An 18502-nucleotide genomic window follows, 5' to 3' on the forward strand; every position below is an offset into this window, starting at 1 on the left:
ATGAATGACAACAAAAGTTGAATTTAATCACCTACCACCTACAATTCATTTTACATTGTATATTTGTCATGCAGTCAGAGGACGGTACGTAGAAGGATATATCACAAAACTACTGAAGAGATCCTTTCAAATTGCCCTTTTATTCACACCAGAGGGGACCTTTCCGACATCGGCCGTTCCAGAGAAATGTTTGTCGCACAGGAGTCAAACCAATATTCTCATTAATTCTCAATGCTTCGATGTAGGCAAAGTAAATGGAAAACCAAACATAATGTCACGTTCGTTAAAATATGGTCACATCGTGGCCGAGCTGAGGCCATCCACTCCGCTACACTTGAGAACCCGGTCTAATCACGGGTCACGGCATCTCCGATCCGAACTTGGAATCCCAGTGGCACCAGCGATGCGCACATCATGACTCTGTGGTGCTAGCCCCCCCCCCCGCCCGCTCACCCCCCCCCCCTGCCCCACCCCCCTCACCACCCCAGACGCTCGCAACTTTCTGTCTCTCATTCCAGGAAATGTGTCTCTGTCTCGTCTGGCTTGTGATAATATATATTTTTTTTAAATACGCGTGAATAGCTACGGTGGTGGCAATGATGATGTGCACAATGCAGCCTCGGGCAACACCTTTGTAGTAAAAAAAAAAGAAAAGCCGAGCTAGGCAGTTGTCGAACCACGCGACAATTTCACTCCGAAACCAACACGTGACAATTTTCGGCAGGCGCAACAAAAGCCGCGACTACGGCGAGCCTTCGGTCACGCGGCAGGGCTGGTGCGGGCTGCCAAATATCCTCGTGCGCGGTTCATGGGGACTTCAGCCGGATTAGGCATCTCGCCTGAAGGATGGCACGCTCCTTCTCCCGTCAGCTGATAACGCGAGCCGGCGTGACACTCGGGGGTTGGGGGGGTGGGGACTTGTTTCAAACCCGCCACCACCCAACACAGCCAATTAGTAAGGTTTATCACGTAAACAACGTGCCAGTTTGTTACGAGTACAGCACACCAGTGTGTTGGGAGAGCAAATCCACAACATTTACAATCTGAGTACGAAGTTTCGCCGGTAATTACAACCAGCGTCATCAGGCGAACAGCCAGATTTGTGGAGGGATCGCGTCGACCTGTGCCGGCAGCGGCGAAGAAGGCGGTTTTACTCGATAGGCGCGTAGCGATTCGTCCTACCTGTGGCTCGGATGAATCTTCACGATTCGTGGGTCGCGATAACTCTGCTCGAATCGATACATTTTTCTGTCGAATTATTTACTCGCTCCTTTGTATTCTTTCTCGTCTGTTCCATCTCGTTCATACGGTTGGTTCTGTTCACTCCCATGAGTTTAAATGCAACATTGGCCTAACATTTGGGGGTCAAAGTTAGATAAAGTAATTAAGTTTTTTGCTCTTTTATTTGCATCACATTTGACGTGGTCTCGATTCATGCTCTTTGTTTTTTTCGGTAAAGTCACGTTGGTAAGAATTTTTTTTTTTATAAATTAAATCACGACGTTTCGGGCGCAACAGCGTTCGCTAAGTTGTCCCCACCTGAAGAAGGATGCTTGTGATGCGCCCGAAACGTCGTGATTTAAAAAAAAAATTTTTTTACCAACGTGACTTTACCGAAAAAACCAAAGAGTATGAATCTTTGCAGTCACGAAAACTTCAAATCTAGAATGAATGTGGTCTCGATTGTATCGTCTAGTTTTCTACGTTGACTCCACAATCGATTGTCACACGCTTTAATTTAGCGCGTGCATCATAAGCATGTGAATGAATTTCAATCGATGAATCATTGCACCGTTACACGCACGGTAATTAACGCCGAAGTTGCCTTGGATTGATTTGCTGCAAGATTTCATTGGACACTTGGGATTTTTGTTTTTAAGTGTGGGGTAATTGAAACGGGTTTTGCAGATTCTATTTTCTTTTTAATGAAAACGAACGAGCAAAATATCTCGGGGTCTGTTTGTTCCACTCGGCTGACTCACGTCCCGCTCGCCGGTGATGTTACGAGGCCGCCGGTTGGGAGCCTGCCACCTCGGGAGTGAGTCACCGGTGCCAATCATTTGTTCCCTTGACACGGCAATCATCGGCGAGCCCCGCGGAGGTGTGATTATTTATAAACCCTCTGCCAGTGCGGTGACAGGGTGGTCGCTCGGGGTGGGGGGGGCGGGGGTCGGAGCCAGCTGGGCTGGTAGCGTTGAAGGCCGGGGTCGGAACCTATAGGTTGCAGCCCTGCCCGTGATTAAACTGTGTGTAAGCGAGATTGATGGTCTCTTCCCGGTCACCGATGACGATGCAAAAACCATCGCATTAAATTTGGATTTGCGCTTACTTTGGCTAAGTTCCAGCTTGGAAAAAAAAACATAATGCAAAGTTGGTTTAACTGTCACGCAAAGGAAGACCTCTCTATAGCAGCGCGCGTGTGTGGACATTGCGACTGCTGGCGGGTGGATCTCAGAATTAGTTTTGTAGTATCTCCTTCTGTCGGCTGTTCTCCGACACACAGGGTGATGTGCACTGCTGTACGAGAGCTCCAAGTGGACGCTTTATTCCAGGACGTGACTCCCGCAGTCCAACTGGAAGACGTTTTAGAGAGAGATCAAATGAAGTTTACTTTCAGCGAGGCATTAAAAGTCGAAATTGTGTTCCGAGCTCACTGCCTCATAAAACTCCAAGGCGTTTGAGCGAAACGTCGCGTTGCGTTGATGTTGAACTCGGACGTAAAGAGTCTCAAGCCACCAGGGTGGGGAAGGAGCTGTATCGGTCAATTTCATCGAAACACTGGCCACGTGTAAACAATATCGATGTAAACGTGGTAATCTTGTCGGGTGGTGGATGGTTCATGGCAAGACATTCTGCATAAAAACTACCACTCCGCCGAACCCAAAAACAAATGTTGATTGAACGACAGAGTTGATAATGCCATCGAGATATTACGACAAAATCGAGGTCCACGTCTCGCACACTCACAGCCCATCCCCTCCTAATAATCCCGCATTACTAATCCATCATGTGCCGCTTTGGAGACGGCCGCAGATTTGAAAACACGCGCAGGAAATAATGAATCCCCGCACGCACTCTCACGCACTATACTTGGTTACCCAGGAAAGCCGCGCACTGTGTTCCCAAAACTCTCTTCGAGGATGGTCCTGCCACGTTTTGGATTATTTGGCCAACACCAATGACGTGGCACGTTTCTCGCTATGGGAAGAACCCACAGAACCCACAGAAAAAACCCCGTGCAGAACTGGGGTGAAGCGTTCAATTTCCACGCAGAAATGCGCCCGAGTCAGGAATCGAACCCAGGTCCCGAATCGCCGCGAGGCACGAGCGTCACTGCTGTGTGCCACACTGCCGCGTAAAAGTTTCGCCAATTAATTAAATGCCTTGACATCGCCTCGTAGCCGTCGGGCCTTCATGTAACATTAACCCTCGAGTCGTTTTAATGCGTTTCGCTTTCAACGTCTCGCGGACCGCCGCTAATTGCCATCGTGTCGCCAGGTTGACAATTGATAGGGGCGCGGGCATTTCTTCGTGGACGTGCGACGCACAGCCATGAAGAAATGTGAAATCCAACAGATGGTACTGGCTCACACTTGTGCACAACACCACGTCATCCCATATTCCACTAAACTACCAACCTAGCACGGAGTGGATTACCAAATTTTATTTTCCATGGTCATGATGCTCCATCGACCCCCCCCCCCCCCCCCTGTTTCTACGTACACGCAAACAGGAGGGCAGTGGAAACGCATCTTCGGCCTGGTCTTTATTACTCCTCCTCCAACCACCAGCCTCCGTTTTAAGTCAAGTGCTTTATTGTTGCAGTAAATTTGTGGTGGTGGTGGAAGGTGGTTGATGGTGTTACGATCCGGAAGGTTGCGAGTTCAAATCCTAACTTGGGGGGGGGGGGGGGAGGATGAATTCACTCAGTCCATAATTGCTCCGAGGTCGATGAAATGAGTGCCACTGCGAGCGGAAGTCAAAGGTGTTTTTCCTGCGGTAAGACTTGCCACCATCATAGGAATGTGGAATTTCAACCACTGGCCTCCAGTGCTGTAAACGTGGAGGTGCGCATCAGTTTTCGAGAGAACTGGATGTAGATCTCAGACACTGCAACTTGCGCTCACGGTACACTTTCAACATGCATTCTGGTGGTGCGTCAGGGTGGATGTTATTGAACGAATCGATCGATTCGATGCGTCGTTTCAGGCCTCTGCACACCGTCGCGCGCCAGTTGCTAGCGTGACGGTGTGTTTCTCGCTACTACGCGTCGAGCGGCTGCAGCCCGCAGGACCCTAGTTTAATCGCGACCGTAACAATGCCATCCGTACCCGGTATAAGCGTCGTGCGTAGAAAGCTCTTAAGCAGTCGCCGAGCGCCTCTCCCCTGCCACCCATCTCTCCTAGGATCCTCTACCCCGGGACCCGCTTGTTCTCCGAGCGAGCTAACGTATCCTAAACGTCGATTCGATGCGACGCCTCTGCCCTCGTTGACGCTCGCCCCCTCTGCCCCCCCTCTCCTTCTCCGTGCCGTTGTTGCTGCTCGATCGCAGGTCCATGAGCGAGTTGGGTCAGCTGGAGAGGCTGGACTTGGGCAGCAATGAGATCTCCGAGTGGGTGAGTCTGGCGAGCCCCACGCTCGCGCCTTGTTTGAGTTGGTATCCTCTCATCCCCGAGCGCAAACGAGGCACTCCCAGCCCCTGCTCCGCATGCCCTCTAGGCTACTCGTCACGTGGCCCGCTCAAACCTGTGTGGGATTTGGAAGATCTTTTCCTTCCCCCACGACTCCAATTAGCACGCTTGGTTACTTACGGCGCGAAAGATTAAGGGGTGGGGGGGTAGTCCCGGTGGTGGTTGTTGTGGCTTCGTCCGGTGCACGGTGAAACGTGTGTGCCCTTTCCTGCACCGTCTCTCTCTCTCTCTCTCCGAGATAGGCGGCTTCCTTGTTCACGTCGTCCACGTCCTGACCGGTCGTTAACGATCCTCGCAAACGGCGCGCGCGTGAAAACAACACCAAATTATCTGCGGGGGGGGGGGGGGGGGTTTGTTTCGTTTGATTCACGGACGTTGGCCGTAACGTTTTGCCGCCCACAATTTGCAATCGCAATGAACTTCATTCACAGAGCGGCGGAGACCAAGCGGGGGGGGGGGGGGAAACACCGCCTCTGCGAAAAATGCCATTAGAGTAAATTGTTTTCCACAAACACAAAGGGCCCGGGCATCCTTTGGCAGGTGAGCGATGGCCGTTATAACCTTGGAGGGATCGTAACTGCGCTGCCGAGTTAACCGAGGCATGCTTCACCTCGTCGGCGTCGGGGGGTAGGGGGTTGGGTGGGTGGGGGGCGATTTGACCCCTCTACCCTCAAAATGACTCTCTTCACCCTTGAACTTGACCGACCAAGGCCCCCCCCCCCCCGCAATTCCCCGAGCCGGTGGATGACTCGCCCTGAAATCGACACCGCCGCACCGTTTTTGGCTGCCGGTGCGAAAAGAATCGCAGAAACGCAGGCAGGGCCAGGTGTGTGGGTGCTGGCTTGGCTTGTAGCGATTTGTCAATGAATGTATTCATGTCCTCACCATACACACGTGTGCCTGTGTGTGTGTGTCCTGCCTGCACGTGTTTGTCTTTTTATCTGTCTCTTATGTTTGTGGGTGTGTGCATGCGTATCTTTGTGCCTGCGTATCCTACACGTGCCTGTTCGTCTGAGCGCGCCTCTAACTGCACGCGTTTCGTAACCATGTCGGCTCGTCTCCTGTACCTTTCCGTACGCGCGTGTCATGAGCGCGTGCACGCGCACCCTCGTCTCACCGCGTGTGCGTGTGTCCGCGCATCTCTCCGCACGTGTCTGTGCGTCTGCGTATGCAGCCTTCCGTGCTGGAGCACATGGTTGCCCTGAAGGAGCTGTGGATGGATGGGAACCAGCTGCAAGCTCTGCCGCCGGTCAGTCGCTCTCTTGGGAGTTGAAGCCACGGACGAATACGTCTCTCCCGATGGCGTATAAATACTCAAACGACAGGCCCCCGTCGGATGGCTGGGTGGTCGGGCGATTTACAGGCCGCGCGTCTGCATGGGTTCAAGATCGGGTTAGATAGATAGATGGATCTTTGGAGGCCAGGCATCTCGTTTATATCGACTTGCACAGAGACCTGTACGTAGACTTGTGTCGAGACTTCTTTTGAGTTGCGTAGAGACGCCGCGTACTTGCCTAGAGACGCGCAGGTTTACACGGGAGACCACACGGAGAGCTTTTTAATGTTTACACCGAGACCCTTAGACTTGCACAGAGACGCCATCGACTTACGCAGAGAGACGCTGTAGACTTACGCAGAAACCTACAGTGTCAACTAAACGTGGAAAACACCATGAAAAAATGTACAACGCAACTAAATATAAATATTCAATTAAACGTAATGATTATTTAACATTACGTATGAAAAAAAACAGTTCTGGTTAAAAGCCAAACCAAACACCCATCGCCTGCCAAAGACTTTCCTTAAACGCAACGAAGAACAACAGCACACCGTGTCCCTCATTCGGTCGAACGACTTAAAACGTCTCCGTGACCTTGTCCCCAAGGGTTTGGCAATTGTTGTGCTTAGCCTTGTTGGCCCCATTAGGACAATCGATATCAATTCCTCGGCGGCTGCCTCCGGGGGCAGCAAGCCTGCGCCCCGTTTGAGCTGAACAAGCGAGTCGTTGCTTCTCTGGCCAAACCGATTGCTCGCACCTCGGAGGACGAAGCCAAAGGTGCAGCCCCGCAATTGCTCGCTCGTATACGTGTTCCCCCCCCCCCCCCCGCTGGTGGAAGGGGGCCTCCGCTAGAGGGAGCTCCAATTCTTCGCGCTCGCCCCCCCAAACCCTCCGTTGTCTTTGACGAGGTGGGGCGTACCCCGCCATGCCTTACCCCACCACACGCGGAATTGCAGACCGACGGACCGACCGTGGTGATCCCCCATTGGCACACACTGCCGGGTGGACGGAGGCAGCAGGGGCGGCGGGGGGGGCGGGTACGAGGAGGTTTAAGAAACTTGTTTAGGCTGCTGCCGCCACCAGGAGATGGGAAGCAACCGGTGGCCTCTGGGTCGCGAGTCCAGTGTGCTCACCGTCACACGGAGGCAGCTCCCTAGGTTGTACATAACACTTGCATAAAGAGATGAGTATATATAAGCAACGTTTTGGGCAAGGGCCCTTTTAAGTTTAGGACAAAATTCTGTTATGGGTCTATATGTGAGTGGAAGGGTCTCTGTTATAAGTCTATGAGTGTCTGTGTAAGTCTATTTGGCATCCATAAGTCTAGTTCTTTGGACAAGTCGACAGAAGATATCTGCTATGAAGAAGGGGCCAATGCTCAAAAATGTATTCTGAGATGTATTTATTTCCTCTTCGAGGCAGGCCTGTTGACGGATATGTTGACTTAGTTATTTGTGCTTGTGGACTATTGCCAACGCAGCATCGCACGAAAATATTTACAAAGTTGATTAACGAGCCGAGTGCAATAACAAGAGGCCCTGTCACGTGCTTTTCCTCTTTACGGGTTTTCGTTGTTGTTGTTGGTGTCATTGTGTTTCTTTTTAGGCAGTTGGACACGCGACGGTTTGGCCGCGTTTCCGTTGAATTATTGAGCGTGTGCGTTACCCCCCCGCACGTGCGATTCCTCCGCCTCAGGGCCTGGGGAATTTGAAGCGGCTGAGCTACTTAGACGCCTCAAAGAACCAGGTGGAGACCATGGACCCCGGCGTGGCGGGCTGCGAAACCCTCGAGGACCTGCACCTGTCGTCTAACCTGCTCTGCCAGCTGCCCGACGAAATCGGTGCGTCACTGCCGGCTCGTCGCTCTGTTTGTGTTCGTTTTGACGTGGTCGTTTGTGGTTTTATTTTAAAATGAGAAATGAATAAAAATGCAAACCGAAGCTACGGCCTTGCAAATTCGTTTCTGACGCCACTGCTGAAGCGAGGGCCTCCACTAGAGGGAGCTCTAAAGTGCTCCCCCAATCTGGAGGGCATTTATTTTTTGACCCCTTCTACGCTGGCCCAACCGCACACGGACCTGCCTGCCGATTGACTAAATTGTTGCTGGTCGGACAAGAGACGGCGGTGGGGGGGGGATTTAGGAAAACGGCGTCCATTGTTTTAACTGCTGTGCCGGGATATCTCGATTGTGATACCGGTATAGGTGAACAACGGTTGGGGTGAATTCCGGTGAGATTGTGTCGTGATTTAAGATGCCGGAGAATGCTCGTCGGCTGGCAGCGAATGATGAATCGGTTGCCAAGTTTGTTATTGTATTGTTTTTAAACATTAATTTTAACCGGCTGTGGTGTCGCAAGTCGTTACACGTGGACTATATAAGCATTTAAGTTGAGCGGTCCAGATTAAGTTCCTTTAAAAACCAACACAAATTTCAGACCACTTTGTTTACTTTATTTCTGCTTTCAATGTTTGAAATAAACTTGGAGGGGGAGCTGAGGTGGGGGGGCAGAAAGCAAAAAAAAAATCTCTTAAAACGTAAGTCAGCCCTCACGGCGGTTTGTTATTATTTAATGAGCCACATCTGTTCAAGAGATTAGCCTCGCTTATCTCCCCACCGGGATGAGGTTTATCTCCACCTGCTGCACCCTGTGTGGACAGGAGAGTATAACTACCAGCACGTTACGGAAGTTACAACTACGCAACGTGCTGTTCTATAATCTGAAATCGCATCAATTTTATAATTTTTTAACTTCACGTTTGGAAGGGATCGCCTCCAGAGGCATCGTAACAAAGGGCAAGACTTAAAAAATCGTAATGAGGCTGCGTCGTTTCCTGTGGCAGTTTGCTGCGGGTGTGACATGATTTCAAGAATAGATCCACCGTACAAGTCTTTTTTTGGGTTAGATCGCGTTTATATATAAATGCGTCGTTAAATCCACCACCACCCGACACGGCCATTTAGTAAGGTTTGTCACGTCAACAGAACGTGCCAATTCGTTACTAGTACAGCACACCGGTGTGTTGGAGAGCCAAGCCACAACATTTACAATCTGAGTACGACGTTTCACCAGTAGTTACAACTAGCTAGTTGTAATTACTGGTGAAACGTCGTACTCAGATCGTAAATGTTGTGGCTTTGCTCTCCAACACACCGGTTAGTGCTGTACTAGTAACGAATTGGCATGTTTTCTTTACGTGACAACCCTTTCTAATTGACTCTCGGGTGGTGGCGGGTTTAACGACACTTATATTTTTACGTGATCTAACCCAAAAAACCCTGTATTATGGATGATATTGGTCGCGAAAAGCCGACGTGTTCAAGAAAAGATGATGAAACAAATGACTGATCCTCGAATCAACTCGTCACAATCTGGAATCGTGACGACTTGTTGGGTAGCTATCGGTGTCAAATGGTCGCTCGCTTTGCATTGTGACGTTCCGGATAACGCGACGGTAACGCAACTGGCTTGACGAGAGCGTTGTGTGTGCGGTCGCGCTTTATCGCCGCTCACGCCGCGACGTCTCCGTGTGCTCCCCCGCGTGTCTCTGTGGCCGCAATGTGCCCCCAGGCTGCCTCAAGAGCCTGACGACGCTCAAAGTGGACGACAATCAGCTGTCGCTGCTGCCCGAAGCCCTCGGAGAGTGAGTACCGTTGTCCAGTTGCTCGTTGCCCCTTTAAAATCGCCGTGCAATACGACCGAATCGCCCGGGATATGCGATCTTGTCAGATCCTGGAAGTTAAGCAGAGTTCGAGTCTGCGTTGCGCTTGAATGTGCGACAGCCCTCCATAAAGCCGACGTTGAAGGCTGCCGCAGGGCTGCATTGTGGGCAGGAGCGAAGGGGCAGGGCATCAAAATCCATTGTTTGACCAACGTGGTGAAGTATTGCCATATAACGGGCACGGACTCTTCTTTGGCTGCCGATCCATCAGCAGCCTCGTCCGTGTGGGTTGATGACGCTCGCCCACCCTCCTCCGCCTTCACGCCCCGCGTGTATCTCATTCCGCCCCCCACCCCCGCCGCCACCACCGCCACCACCCCCCGCGTCTGCTGTGCTCAGCCTGGACAGCCTGGAGGAGCTGGACTGCAGCGGGAATCAGCTGGAGCTGTTTCCGGCCGGCATCGGTCGTCTCGCCAACCTGCGCACGCTCACCGCCGACGAAAACCACTTCTCTTCCCTGCCCCCCGAGGTGACGATGCCGTCCCTGTCTCCCCCCCACCTCTCTCTTTCTTATCACGGTGCTCGCCCCCCAACGCCCCCCAGGTCCGAGGTCTTGGCGACCTTGTCCTTGCTGTGAACCTTGCCCTCCCTGTGGTGGCTTTGCCTCTTTTCTAGGTTGCCGCTTTCTCCGTAGCCGTCGCCCTTTCAGGGGCCGGAATCTTTCTGTGGCTTTGTCTTGTCGTTTCGCTTTCACTCTCCGTCCGCACTCGCGTGCCGTCTGAGGTCTTGCTCGGCAAGCAACGAGATTCGGAGACTGACGTTTCTAGCGACGCGCACATCGAATCGCGCGTGCGAGAATCCACGCACTTCCGAGCAATGCCAATTCAATTTAAATTACGTGCCGTTGTTACGTTTGGACCAAATGAGGTGGACAAAACAGTGCGCATGCGAAACAATACGAATGAGTGTCGAAATTAGAAAAATAAGAGTCAAATTGTGTCACCCCCAGTCGTAACGATCGTGGGGGTGTGGCGAGTGGTTACATGCCCTCCCTGTGGCCCTGATCCTCTCTGTGCAAACGCTGTTGCAGTCTGCTTTGCCAAGCGTGAAAGTTAAGATTTCCATAATAATTGACAGTGAATATTCTAGGGATTTGGAATGTTCTGTTTCTTTAAAGGGGTTTAAAAATAAATTTGCTGACAAAAAAAATAGGAACATACTCTGCAGGATTTTGGAGTCTTTTATCGTAGTGGAATGTGAATGTTTTTACTACGCTCAACAAAACGGAAAGGGAGGAATTTGTAAAGAGATTGGAGGAAGCAACTGTGAAATGTAATCAACGTTTATCAGACATACAAAGAATAAAAATGAAAATGTCATTTATTCATCCAGAAAAGCCTCACCTAGTCTCCAGACTCTCTTTCAAGAGGAATCCCTGCTTGCTTACAACATTGCGATATTTGGCCATTCTAGATTTGAAGTTTTCGTGACTGCAAGGATCCATACTCTTTGATTTTTTTCGGTAAAGTCACGTAGATGAAATTTTTTAAATTATAATAAAATGAAAATAACTAAATTAAATAACGACGTTTCGGAGGCAACACAAGCTTCCGTCATCAGGTGGAACAGCCACAGCAAAATTGCTGTAGTGAGTAGAGAGAGCTATATTTGTCCAGTTCCAATTCAGTGAGGCTCCTTTTGCGTTTGGGTAAGAATAAACGTCTACCCAGAGGAAACCCACCACACGTACAAACGGATAACGTGAACAACTCCTCACAGATGGGTTTGTAACAAACTTGCCGCACTGCCGCCTTCATGCAGTAATTTCTCGATGGAAACACCTTCGCCTGGTGTGTAGGAGGTCGGAGGTTCGATCCCGCCCCTGACGCTTCTATATATGGAGTTTGCATGTCTCTCTCCCGGTGGTCGCGTGGATTTTTCTCCAGGTCCTCCGGTTTTTTCCTCCACATTTATGAACATTCGTTTAGATCATTTGGTTGCTATAAATTTCCACACGATAAACCACTTGGTTGAGCTATCGTTTGTGGCCAGGCCACTTCTGAACAAGAGCCTTACCTGGTAAAATTCAAAATACTTATACCTGCGTGCGTCTGTCCTAATTAATAGGTGCTCACGAATGACACCCAAGGCCTTGATGGTAGGACACTGTTATGACAGATCTTGGAGGTTGCTTGTCTACTGCTCAGTGACTGGCTGGAACAGGGTGCAAAGCGTTGGCAGTGAGCTGTGGTGGTGGCATCATCGTGTTTTGACCACGTTGGCCATCATTCCATCTGGAACTCTCTCCCACTGCACACACGCAGCATGCAATCACCTTCAAGGCTCACCTCTGCAATATCTCACACGTCCAGGGCCTAACCTGGGCATTATCGCCCCTTTAGTCCGTCACCCATTCAAGCCCCCTCCTGTTCAGTCTCTCACTTGTTCAGGCCCTCACCTGTTCAGTCTCTCACCTGTTCAGGCTCTCACCTGTTCAGTCTCTCACCTGTTCAGTCTCTCACCTGTTCAGGCCCCCTCCTGTTCAGTCTCTCACCTGTTCAGGCTCTCACCTGTTCAGGCTCTCACCTGTTCAGGCTCTCACCTGTTCATCTCTCACCTGTTCATCTCTCACCTGTTCAGTCTCTCACCTGTTCAGTCTCTCACCTGTTCAGGCTCTCACCTGTTCAGGCTCTCACCTGTTCAGGTTCTCACCTGTTCAGGCTCTCACCTGTTCAGTCTCTCACCTGTTCAGTCTCTCACCTGTTCAGGCTCTCACCTGTTCAGGCTCTCACCTGTTCAGGCTCTCACCTGTTCAGGCTCTCACCTGTTCAGTCTCTCACCTGTTCAGGCCCCCTCCTGTTCAGTCTCTCACCTGTTCAGTCTCTCACCTGTTCAGTCTCTCACCTGTTCAGACACTTACCTGTTAATTCTCTCACCTGTTCAGTCTCTCACCTGTTCAGGCCCTCACCCATTCAGGCCCCCTCCTGTTCAGTCTCTCACCTGTTCAGGCTCTCACCTGTTCAGGCTCTCACCTGTTCAGGCTCTCACTTGTTCAGTCTCTCACTTGTTCAGGCTCTCACCTGTTCAGGCTCTCACCTGTTCAGGCTCTCACCTGTTCAGGCTCTCACTTGTTCAGGCTCTCACCTGTTCAGGCTACATAAAATGGACTTTGAGCTCTGGCTCGATGCCTCCGAGTTCTCGATTGAACATTGCATCCATTTTACGATATATGCACGCATTCCGAATGTTGCTTACTGTCATTATTATTATCTTGAACAGTTTGTAATACAACACACGGTGGTGGTGGGGGGGGGGGTCTTTTCTATTTGCCTGTCCGGCACAGATCGGGAACTGCAAGAACGTGACGGTGCTGTCCCTGCGCTGCAACAGACTCGAGGTGCTTCCCTCGGAGATGGGCGACATGACTCACCTCCGAGTCCTCAACGTCAGCGACAACCGGTGTGTGTGTGTGCGCGTGTGTGTTTGCATATGTGTGGGGGGGAGCGGTGGCGCAGTGGTTAGAGCCCTGCGCGACGAGCCCAGCGACCCAAGTTCGATTCCTGCTCACGGCCACCAACACCGAATACGATTATCTGAACTGGTCCTCGACCCATATTCGTCAGGCTTGGCTCTGCCCCGAGTGATCCTGCTCAAAGCCACGCCTAACTTTAAATCTCAATACATCGGTCAGCAACACCAGCTCTGAGCACGATCCCGGCCACGCTCAGAATTTGCATTCGCCGAGCGTGAGCCGAGCCACGGCTGAGCCCGCTTGCGTGTTTTTGAACGGAACTGAGCGGCTCAAAGCCTTAGCTGAGCCCCCAGTGTCAAGGAAGGCCGTGCTGTGACTAATAAATAATGTGGCCCTTAAAATATATACCATAAAGATGATGGGGTGTGGTTCATTTTACGGCATGTTCAGTTCCCGGACAGGCCAAACTGGTTTTATGTTGGCGTCACTTGACCCAGCTGCTGTGAGGTTAACGAGAGTGCTGCTTGAGGATGGTTTCATAGCCCTACTCCCAAACGGTTGACTTCCCGCCCACCAAACCCCCAACATGGGGCAGTGTGGAAGACACGGTTTGGAGTGTGGAGGTGAAAATCAGTGCTGGCTCCGTGGCGCCAGGTTTAAGGAGGTTCCAAGACTCCATCTGAGGGCTTCGAGACTGGAGTTGAAACATGGTGCAGGTGGCGAAACCGGAATGTGCCAGGAGAAGTAGCTTTATCCGGAATCGGTGCTGTCTCTGACAGAAGGGCGCACGCACAGGGCATGTAGATTCGCAGGAGGAACCGGTCTAGTGGGGCCCTGTGTTGGTGCAGAAGCATTGTCATCATCATTAATATCACATATCATCAATGCATCATCATCCCTATAGCTTAATTTTCAACTATCTATTATAATTAATAATTATTCATGTAGGCGTTCATACAAATAGATCCGTGTTCCCGTGATAAATATACGGAATAATGTGTCTAAAAAATTATTTTGCGTGCAGCGCCTTCAAATTATACGCGAATGTTACGCAAATATATCTTTGTGCGACTAACACAAGACGACTAACAAGACAGGAAAAACCGTGAAGATGACAATGGGATAGAATTTGAATTTTAACCCCCAAATTGCGAGAATTCATCTGACGAATGGGCGAGTCGTTCCACCCGTGACCCGAACAATTCACCTGATGCGAACAATTTTCTGTTTCAGACTCAAGTTCCTTCCGATCTCGTTCACAAGCCTGAAGGAGCTCACGGCCCTGTGGCTCTCCGACAACCAGGTTCGCCACCACCAACCACCACGACCCAGCAGTTTACCGCACATTTTATTCTCTCGCTTAAACAGCTGTATTTTTTGCCCAATGGTAACCCTTCGTGTCTTGAGATGAAGATTCCATTGAGAGCTCTCGCAAAGCACACACTGTACCCCACTTCGTTTTGGAGAATGCCCCACAAAAGCGGATGTCACAGAGCTGCCTCTGAGATGCATTCGAGTGACGTCTCTGGTCCACGCAATGGAGGGGGCGACACTTTATCATCCGCTCTGCCATACGAGAGCCATTATGTTCATGATGTGACAGTCAGAGCGTCATGTAATTTTCAAAGCTCTGCATTTAAGACAACCAAATTTAGTGCAGAACCAAATTAATGGTTTTTACCGTGTGTGCAGTTATTGGTGACCGGGCCACTTGAGGATCCAGATTATTTGGATTATTTTGCTGCTATAAATGGCCAAATGATAAGCCATTTTGTTGAGCTATCCTTTTGTGGCCAGGTCGTTTCTTAAATATAAATGAATATCTCAGTAGGCTTTGCCTGGTAGGATGGGGATGGTTTAGTTTTACTTGTTTGTGTTTGGGTGATTTGTTTACCTTTCCTGTACTTGGCACGACTATCGTGTGTTTGTACTGTTTGTTGTTGTCACGTTCTGACCCGCCCCTACTGGACATTTGTGAAAAAGACCTTTATAGCTCATCGGATTCCTCCGGTATAAATACAGATTCGGATTAATTCATACGCCTGCTGCCAGCAGTGTTTTTTTAGGGTTTTGGTGCCGTCTAGATTTGTCCGCGTTGTGTTTTCGTTTGCCGATATTCCAGATCTCTGTTTAGTTTGCTGCCCTAATTCCCCATGCTCTCAAAAATCCCGGCCTGTCCATCAAACCCAGTTGATACTTCGGACAGACGGGCAGGGGTGAGTGAGTGAGCGGGTGGGCGATATCGCGAGATTATTGGGGGATGAGACTGTGGCACAGAATCCCTATGTGCCTTTTATGTGCTGCCAACCCCCACCCCGTGTTTGTGTTTCTTCTCAATTACAAAAAATATTTTCTGCTGCCTTGGCAGTGGTGCACAAATAACAAGTGGCAGGCACCTTTAAGAGAAAAAAAAGTACGGTGCAGAAGAGAGAAGAACTATTGCCCGAAATGTCACCTGCTATATACTTTTTCTTTTTTTAAGGCCACAGTGTGTATCGACGAATGTGTATTGCCCGGTTAGCGCGCTGCACTACAAACAAGGCGACCAAAGTTCGATTCCCGCTAACGGCCAACAGCAGTGACGATTATTTGAACCGGCTCTGGACCTCCCCTAGCCCGACTCGGCACTCGAATGAGTACCTGGGGCGATGTGTAAACATCGCCACTAGGGAGAGAAATGTGGCCGGACGTGGTGCTGGCCACCCACGCCCCTCGTGGGCAGTACCAGCCTTCATAGGTGCTCGCGAACAGCACTTGCCCCTACAGTGGGGGGCGAGCCGCCCCGTCGCCCCCCACCCCTTGGGATTAGACCGCGACAGCCGACGGTCGCCCTGGTAACGGTGGCTTCCCCTCTCCCGCGTGCGCGTGCTCCCGTCCCCTGTCGGTTGCAGTCGAAGCCGCTGATCCCGCTGCAGGTGGACGAGCCGGCCGATGGCGGAGTGAAGGTCCTCACCAACTACATGTTCCCGCAGCAGCCTCGCGCGCCCGACAGTGAGCACGCGCACAGCCACCACCAGCCGCACCGTGCGCCACCTGCTCCCGGCGGTTGTTGCGTCACACTCGCAGAAGAGGGCAAGAACTTGGAAACCCCACGCAGGCGCCCGAGTGTTGACCACAGCGCTGCCACCGTGCCGCCAAAGTGGTGTGGCCCGGGGACTGTGACAGCCCAACAACAAGCTGGGAAGCGTGGGCCCTTTAATTCACAGGGCAAGACGTCTCGTGCACGGCGAGGAGACTGTGGGTGTCGAGCAGTGGTGGATGGTGGAGCAGCGGCTCGCGTGCATGTTGCGTGCGTGTGTTTGTGCGTGCGGATGTGCACACGAGTTGCTTGTGAATGTGTGTGTCTGTGTGCGGTGCGTGTGTGCGTGTGGAGCCTCTGCAGTGTGGGAAGCAGGAGTGTAGTGATTAGCGTGCTGCGCTACGAACCCGGTGGCCCGAGTTTGAGTCCTGCTCACGGCCAACACCAGTGGCGATTATTTGAACCGGTCCAGGGCCTCACCTAGGTCGACTCGGCCTCAAATCAGTACCTGGTGCAGTGTGTAAACATCACCACTGGGTAGACAATGGCGGTCGGTTGTGGTGTTGGCAACCCACCGCCCCCTTGTGTGCCGTGCCGGCCTTCATTGCCGCTCGCGAATCAGCGATTGCCTGAAAAGTTTGTTAAGGCTGTACGGGGGGATATCTTTGTCTTTGGTGCGCATGCAGTGGAGTACAAGTCGGAGAGCGAAAGCTTCAACGCGGAGCTGTGGGAACAGCAGAGGCAGCAGAGGACGCAGGTCGCCTTCGAGTTTGACGACCAACGGGAGGAGAGGGACCCCGACACCGTCAAGGTGCCACACGGACACGCCAAGTGCTGACGCAGAACTCGTGCAGGAAATAGATAAACTATCGGGGTCGATCGCTCTTCTGTCGTTTGTTGCGTCCAACCCCGCAGGTGACCCACCAATTTATTAACTTTTTCCCAGCCGCTTAAACCATATCCTCTCAGCAGCAGCTTTCTGTGTGGACACATAGATGTATCGGCGGGGGGGGGGGCAATGGCGACCCAGCAGGTACGTGTATCTGTGGCGGTACGTACTGTGTAGGCAAGATAACAGTTTTGCTCCCCCTCTCCAAACTGTGTAGCTGCGTGCGTTCACTGTAACTGCGTAGACTGTCGATTGAGTCTCTTGGTGGTGACTTAGCACGGTCGGTTGGCTATGTACAATGCGAAAGAAGTTCAGCATACATATATACATACATACGAAAGAGAATTAATTTCGGGAGAAACATTTCGCGCCGCCTTATTTTTGTACTAATGGCGCTGCGGCGGCGATGCCGGCAGGAGGGCACCCTGAAGCGTTACCCGACGCCGTACCCCGAGGAGCTGAAGAACCTGGTGAAGACGGCGCAGAGCGTCGTCAACAAGATCCACAGCGACGGCGCCACGGCCGGCACCGCGTCCGGCGCTGCCGCCGCCGCTGCCAGGGCGGCCACCAGCAAGGAAGCGCTGTCCGCTCCCGCGGACGCCAGCCAGACGCCGGGATTGCAGCCGACTGCCGAGGTAAAGCGGCCAGGCTTCCATCGGGAGTATCGCCATCGTCGCCATCGTCATCTTTCACATAGTCCACTGCTGGGAGAAGGCTTTGCAGGAGCTGTCATCATCTCTCATGGTCCTGTGATGTAACAATCCATCCAGCGCCCACGCACGAGCTGATTTAATCGCTCCCATCTCTATGGTTTCCATCCTTTGGCTGTAACTCCATTGTTGGTCTCGACTGCCGGCCATCAACACTTGTAGCGATGCGTCGTAAGTGGGCTCCGCTTACCGGTCGGTGTGACGTCTCAAACCTGCGTGTGTTCTCTAACGCACGTGCCGGACGGGTGTTTTGCCGCCGGACTGAACTCATCGTGGGACTGCCAGGCGGAAGTATTTGTCGACGCGACGATGACGATTTTGGCGGTGCCGCCCGCACGCAGGGTCTCGCGGAGGGCGCCAGCCGAGGGGGGCTAGCGAGCACGGTGGACGGCGGAACGATCCAGACCACCGGAGCAGTCGGCCTCGTGTACAGCAGCAGCAGCACCACTACCACCGTCAACAACGCCACCGTCACCAACACCACCGTCATCGTCAACCACTACACCCAGGTGTGTGGCTCTGTGCGCGTAACGAGGCCTGTGAAACTGCCAGAAGGTCAAGCTGCTTTGAGCCTCGGGAGAAAATGTTAGTTCCTGACCTCGCCCCATGTCTGTGTCTATATATCTGTGGGGAGTGTATGTTTGTTAATAATAAAGGTTTTTTGGTTTAGATCGCGTGAGTATAAATGTGTCGTAACCCTCCACCAACGACACAGCCAGTAAGATTTGTCACGTAAACAGCCAGTTTACTGCTTCAGCCCACCAGTGTGTTGGAGAGTAAATC

General features: G+C 51.7%; 1 protein-coding gene across 4 annotated transcripts in view; it reads left to right on the forward strand.

The window, feature by feature from the left end:
* The window catches only part of ERBIN (erbb2 interacting protein), a 119759-nt gene that overhangs the window by 75873 nt on the left and 25384 nt on the right, over positions 1-18502 (forward strand). For all 4 annotated transcript variants that reach the window (XM_078867625.1, XM_078867624.1, XM_078867626.1 and 1 more), the window contains 11 exons: positions 4553-4616; positions 5866-5940; positions 7666-7810; positions 9539-9611; positions 10029-10158; positions 12973-13088; positions 14335-14404; positions 15993-16092; positions 16807-16931; positions 17426-17644; positions 18061-18228. In XM_078867625.1, the coding sequence (XP_078723751.1) occupies positions 4553-4616; positions 5866-5940; positions 7666-7810; positions 9539-9611; positions 10029-10158; positions 12973-13088; positions 14335-14404; positions 15993-16092; positions 16807-16931; positions 17426-17644; positions 18061-18228 (1285 nt within the window). The remainder of the gene's footprint in view (positions 1-4552; positions 4617-5865; positions 5941-7665; positions 7811-9538; positions 9612-10028; positions 10159-12972; positions 13089-14334; positions 14405-15992; positions 16093-16806; positions 16932-17425; positions 17645-18060; positions 18229-18502) is intronic.

The sequence above is a fragment of the Lampetra fluviatilis genome, chromosome 24 (genome assembly GCF_964198595.1).
Source record: "Lampetra fluviatilis chromosome 24, kcLamFluv1.1, whole genome shotgun sequence".
Taxonomy (NCBI): Eukaryota; Metazoa; Chordata; class Hyperoartia; order Petromyzontiformes; family Petromyzontidae; genus Lampetra; species Lampetra fluviatilis.